The 6,510-nt window shown below is 44.3% G+C and overlaps 1 protein-coding gene across 1 annotated transcript in view; it reads right to left on the bottom strand.

Moving 5' to 3' along the window:
* Positions 1-6,510, bottom strand: part of si:ch211-276f18.2 (glucose-fructose oxidoreductase domain-containing protein 1) — a gene marked incomplete at its 5' end in the record, with an annotated part of 36,383 nt that extends 29,873 nt beyond the window's left edge. Inside the window, 1 exon segment of the mRNA XM_035661120.1 lies at positions 6,132-6,510. Within this exon segment, the coding sequence (XP_035517013.1) occupies positions 6,132-6,384 (253 nt within the window).

A 6,510-nucleotide genomic window follows, 5' to 3' on the forward strand; every position in this document is an offset into this window, starting at 1 on the left:
GTGCGCGTGCGTGCGTGCGTGTCCTGTCTATCGAGATAGACAAATTGACCCTTCCATATTGCTAAACAAATGGACTCATTGTGAGTAATCAGACTCATGATTTTGATGCAGAAAGCACACTAAAATGATGTCAGCTTCGTATCAGTCAGTAGTGCAGTGTGTAGTACTGCTTGACCTTTCCAACCCCCCTGTGGTTTGTTACATTTTTACTTTATGTAATAACATGATTTATTTCATTTCACAATCTCATAAGTCATGGAACAAAGTGATGAAGGGGACTTTACACAAACGTCATGAACAGACTGCTATAAAAAGATACACTTCCATGCCTGTTGCTCATCACTGTATAACTTGGCAGGTCGCACAGGGCTGCGCTGAAGGGCTCCTCTCCCACCACTTCCTCCTCCCTCCGTCAAAACAAAACTGCACAAAGGAACAAAAAGTGCACCTGAAACTCTTGCTCGTGTTACATTTCAGTTCAGCTCTCACATTCCCTCTCAGCATCTGGCCCACATGCGCATAAGCTGCTGCCCCAAAAACCCACAGCAGGAACGATATAATGAAAATGTACCAGAATAAGAGCACAACCATAAAAAGTGAAAAGTGTAATGAATAAAAATAGTTTAGATTTACTCATTTGAATTAATTTGAAACCCTGCAGGAGTATCCAACATAGTTTTGGGCCATCCACAATACACTTTCTGTTTATTTTCTACCATATCACTAGTAGTTTGACAAAAAGGAGACTAAAGGTCAATTAGCACCATTAGGTGTCGTTAAAAAACTCTTGACCCTGATATAGGATTTCTTTTAATGCTATTCTCAAGCATTAAAGCTAGATATTTTGGATTTATGTTTATATTGTGATGCCAAACAACATTTTCACAGCCATTTGAATGATGCCTATAAACATAAACTATACTATAAACCCATACGATAACAAACTGAGGCAACACTAAAAGTCTCTGACATACACACACACCAGCCAGTTTGAATTCCCCAGGCTGCAGTGTGAAGAAAATGCTAATGTATTCGAATGGATGTGAAAAAAAAAAAACACACCAAAGCTTCAATCTCCTCTGGTTTAAGAAATCCCTCTTTCACAAGCTGGTGGCCAAGAAATGCTTCAGGCTCACACGAGTCTGCCTCTGAAAGCAGAATGGTGTGTGTGTGTGTGTGTGTAGGAGCAGACAGTGTGAGGTTCCCTCTGCTGCCACTGCCTTCCCAACACACCAAGAAAGCCTGAGTGACATCAGACGCCTCAGGAACGCCATAGTAGTCAAAAAGAGAAAGGGGACAAAAAAGTAAAAGAAGTCCCTATGGAAGGAGAGATGCGGCTCAACAAGACTGACTGGTTTGCTGTGATGAGAACAAGTTTGCTTGATCGAGGTGAGGAACCAACTCTGGTAAAACCTGAACGCGTGCAGCATGTTGTTGACTAGCACCAGTGTTTTTCCACTTCCTTCATTCATTCATTTATTCATTCTCCAAGTCCCTATGGTTAATTTTAGCATTTAATTCTACACTGTTCCAACCAGAGTTATTTTACTTTTCTTTAGTCATTTCACACCTCTTTTTAGTGATCTGACGTAGTTAGTTATTCCGCATCTTATTGTGTGTCTCTCTGTGATTATTTTGCGTAATTTGAGTGACTTTCAAACAACAAATGCCAGAGGCCTGCCTCTACCTCGTAGGCTTGTTCATTCATCATACTAATAAACCAACTATCATCTTTTGACTCTGGTCAGTGGTAGACACCAACCAGGTGGCCAACCAGAGTCCAGGGTCCATGCCTCCCCTGGCCACCCCTGTGGCCTTGTCCCTGTGTCCGACAACATTTCTACATTTCTGCCTGGAAACGCTTCGAAAGTAAAACCACATGGTCTAGAGACAAGCCAAATAACTCTTTATTTTGATTTAATAACATTATGTGTAATGATTTTTATGTTACCTTTTTGTTATAGTTGCAATACAAGGACATTCCCATTTACCAGAGACAGTTCAATGTCACTTGTATAAATAGCACTGACTTAATGGCAGGTAATATATTCAGCCTAGCTCTGCTGGAAGCTCTATTTAAAATGAACATGCGAGACAAATTGAGACAGCAAATAACACATACAAACTACAGCTGAATGTCTTCAATGCCAAAGTTCAAATTCCTCTGTTGAAGAAGTCTGATCACACTTATCAACTTAGCCCATGAGGTAAGCAATAAGTCAGCCACAGGCAGATTACCATCAGCTCACACACCCTGACAGAAGAGGAAGTTAGTTTTACATTCTCAAATAGCTGGCTGCTGTGGTCACTGACCAGTCAAGTAATAAGACTTTATTGGGGATGTCATGCTTCACAGTGGTGCAATATAGCGCAATTTGACTGACGTCTAATGGAGATCATTTCAGTGGTCATTTCAGTGGTCATAGATTCATTTTATTTCACAACATTAGCATGTGGCTACTTTCTGTAGAGCCTTATTGTACACTGTAACTGAGAGGTTTGGGACAGACTGAAAAACAAAACTGAAAAATCTTTTCATTGGACAGCGACAAATAAACAGTATATTTGGTCATCTTTCCTCATGTCTGTGTGTATGTTTCCAACTGCAGTGGTTCCAAACCTTTTAGCCTGATATACCACCACAGCCCCGTCAGAGGAGTACGGGTACCCACTCAGTGACACCACCCATTGGGTTCCAAATATGCTTATTTGAACAGATCAGATCATAGACTGGATGATACTTAATATATATGAATATTTCTCTCATACCAGACCTTGTAATCCTAGATTTGTCAATGCTTATGCTTGGTCCTTATTTTATTTTTTGCTAATTTGCATTACATTGCCACTTGGAGTAGCAAAGCATTTCAAGGTTTATCTACTAGTTTTAGCTGTGTGTGTTTTTTTTTTTACATTGGTTATTGCCACAACAAACTAAAGACCGGCATCACACCAATCTGTAATCCTATTCTGTGAGTTTATTAAATATATCCACAGAAATATGTGGACGTTCCAATCATTGAACCCAGGTTCAACAGAATTTGCAAACACTGTTTCATGTTCATCCAACAGAAAGCAAATAGGATTGGACCCAGACTTGGCTGAATGACGGCGGCTGAGGAGGAGAGGTGGGTGGAAAGGAACAGGCGGCGCTCACACAATGAAGCCGTGAGGAAATGAACAGAGAGGAAAGGGAGAAAGAATGGCCACTGGCAAGTTTGCAGTGGCTGGTGCGCAGGTTGAGTCAAGTTCACTGGGACATGATGACTAGTGATTCTGGCTCAGAATGAGCTGGCCTGTGCAACTTTGACAAAGGGCAACACTGGGACTCCACAAGCACGAACGCAGACAGGATGAAGAAAGAGATTTATTTCCTAATCAACAGAAAAGCATGTAGGCTATGATTTAGTGCGTGCATGTACATATTGACATTAGCGTAGTTATGGTATAAACAAACACCCTCTACTGTACTTCGGTCCCTCTTGTTAGCTCATGCTGCCACTCCACAGGATTTACTGAAGCCAGAGGGCAAACAAGGCAGCAGTGTGAGAATGAATGGAGACACAGAGGCCTTATCTAGATGCTGGGATGCCGAGGCAGGGGTTACACCTTTACATTGGGGGTCACAGGCCAATCTACCACGCCAATATGCTTAGAGAAACACTCCCAATTCAACCAGGTTACAGCCTGAGGAAGAATGTGACTTTTAATTCAAACTGAACATGTTGATCATGAGGAAAATGTAAAAAATGTAGGACAAAACACTGTCTGTCAATAAGGCTGTGTCTGACCCACCATGACATTCAGCTGTAGTTAAAAGGAGTTTGCTAGTAACACCTATGAAATCCACATCGACCGAGTCCAGAGTCACAAGACTGACCCCATGTATGTCCCTCTGCAGCTCACACTCACACAGCTCTGCCCTCACACACACTCACAACTAGTGCTAATGCTGGTACTTCTGTTGCTGGCAGGTCGTGTCTGCCCAGGAGTGGGATGGGTGACATAATTAGTTTGGATCATAGTCTCTCTAGTAAAATACTGTATATGACAGGATAAACAGTATGCAATAACCCCAGTGTGTTATCAATAGAAAGTAGTAATGACTTACTGCAGCAGTCATCAGACACGTCATAATACGTGTCTATTTTTATGATATTTAGAGTATTGAGGTTTATCTTTATATTTATATAATATAAATCTCAGTAAATACCAACAGCAGAAGTTAACTGAACTGATATAACAGCCGAACATTGGTATTGGATGATATTTGCGTTGTTTACTGTCATCGGCATATCGCTAAATAAGATGGCATTCACAGATATCAGTGGTTGATGTTTGCACTGGATAAATGTTTTGTTGGTTGTCTCCAACCTCCATATTGGAGAAATAATCAGCTCCATTTTCCAGCACTGGCACATATTGGACACAAATACCGATGTGCTCCACGCAGCAGCATGGACAGTGAGCTCTGCGTCTCACAGCGTGGATGAGAAGAGAAATCGATTGAGGTACAGGTTATCTGTTTCCCTGGCACAAAAGCAGACAAACTGTTACTTTAAACATAATATTGGCTTAGAATTACCCAAACGGTCCATCCATAGCAATGACCTTCAAAGTTTGTTCTCGACCTTGCAACAGCAGGTTTGACGAAGGTCACAACTACTGCACACATGCTGCTGCACCTGAAGACAAGTCTGGGCCGCGCTCAAGAGCACTTCAGCTGCTGAAACCAAGTTCTGTTGCCAGCTGTTCTGTGTTCAAGTGCTGGGATGATCAGCAGTAAAAGATTGGGCAACATGTCGATGAATCATTGAAGTCTTTCTTGGTTCCCACGTTGCAAATGGAGGCCTTGCTGCCTAATGTGGGGTTCTGGATGGTTGGTTAGTCATAACAAGCAATTTAAAGATGCCGTCCTGGGCTTTGGGAAATTGCGCTTTATAAACTTCTAAAAGACCTTTTTCACAGCAGCCATTCTGACATGAAATAGTAGAGTAATCACAGTAAGCTAACATGCACAATAGCAGCACCCTGACTCTGTTTGACCTGAAGTAAACCTTAATTAGTACCACTGGTAACATGTGTTTGCCCTACTATATCATGTCAAAATGGCTGCTGTGAAAAAGGTCTCTTGATTAATATATAATAGGAATCAGCACTACTTGCAGCCCTGCTTTACTCCCCCTCTGCAAACTGTTTTGTAGCAGAGATCCGACATATGTTTCAGCCCGTTCCTCTGTGGATGCTGAGCATCTCTAGACCCATTTGTTTCTCAGTCACAAACCTGACCTATTACAGCTCGCTGCCAGCTGAGCTCTGCTGCCAAACTGTGGGGTAAATAAAGCCTGTGTGGAGTACAGCTCAGTAGTCCTCGCCACCATTCTTGCACAGCAGCACCACAGCTCCCTAACCCAATCTCCAAAATAAGCTGCATTGCTCCAGATTGAAACTAGAACAGCCTCTCTTTGTGTGTCTCTTTCCCACATGAGGGCCTCCTCTCTCGGGGCTCCTGTGTCTGTCACTTTCACTAACACAGGTTAAGTTTAGTGTTTGACCGAGGACTTTGTTTTAGGGTCCCCAAATACGAACATTTAACCCACATGCAGTATTGCTCCAGGTTTGTTGCCTTAGTGGCAACACTGACACAACCAGGCCTCTGTAACACAATACATCCCCACCACAGAGGAACAATGCAGCGCTCAGAGAGAAGCTGTAGCCTAAACATCAACTCGTGTGTGAGGACACTGTTAATGCAAGGGGGACAGCATCAGAAGGTCACAAGGTCAAATTTCAATCCTGTGCTCATTCTTGCCTCTACTCCAAAACTACTGCCCACACTGCTGCACCTGCAGTCTACTCCAAAGAGCACTTCAGCTGCAATCCTGACTCCACCTTACAGTCAGCAGCATCATGGGAGTCAGCCAGGAGGGCAGCTTCATCAGTAAGCTGAGGAGACTGATGCTGCTCAGCCACACCTCACTGGACCTCAGGTCTGCTCCACAATAAACCCACAGGGTTGACCCACCAAGGTGTCAGTGGCCTGTCTGCCAGCTCCCCCCTCCTCCCCACCACACCAGGGCCGCAGCATCCATCCCGCCCAGCAGCAGCAGCAGCAGCAGCGGAGGACTCACCCAGTGTTTTGACCGCGATCTGCCGCGTCAGAGGCGGCGGCAGGTTGATGCAGACCAGATCCACATCCTGATGCAGCAGCACGTCGTCGATCCGGTTGGTGTAAAACGGTACGTTCATCTCCTTGGCCAGCTCCTCCGCCTCCTCCTGCGTCCGGCCCCACAGCGCTTTGACGGCGAAGCCCTCATTCTTCAGCAGCGGGATGATCACCCTGGCGGTCAGGCTGGTGCCGAACACCCCGACCCCTGGAAGCATGGCTCGGGTTTGTTTGTCTGATCTGCGGTTCTCTCTGTTTTCAGTCTCTTTTTACAGCTCCGGATGAAGCCAGACCGGCTGCTGCTGCAGCGGCGGCTGAACGGGAGGGAAGCGGCGGCTGGGACC

The sequence above is a fragment of the Morone saxatilis genome, unplaced genomic scaffold, assembly GCF_004916995.1.
Source record: "Morone saxatilis isolate NCDOM2014 unplaced genomic scaffold, NCSU_SB_2.0 Contig0, whole genome shotgun sequence".
Lineage (NCBI taxonomy): Eukaryota > Metazoa > Chordata > Actinopteri > Moronidae > Morone > Morone saxatilis.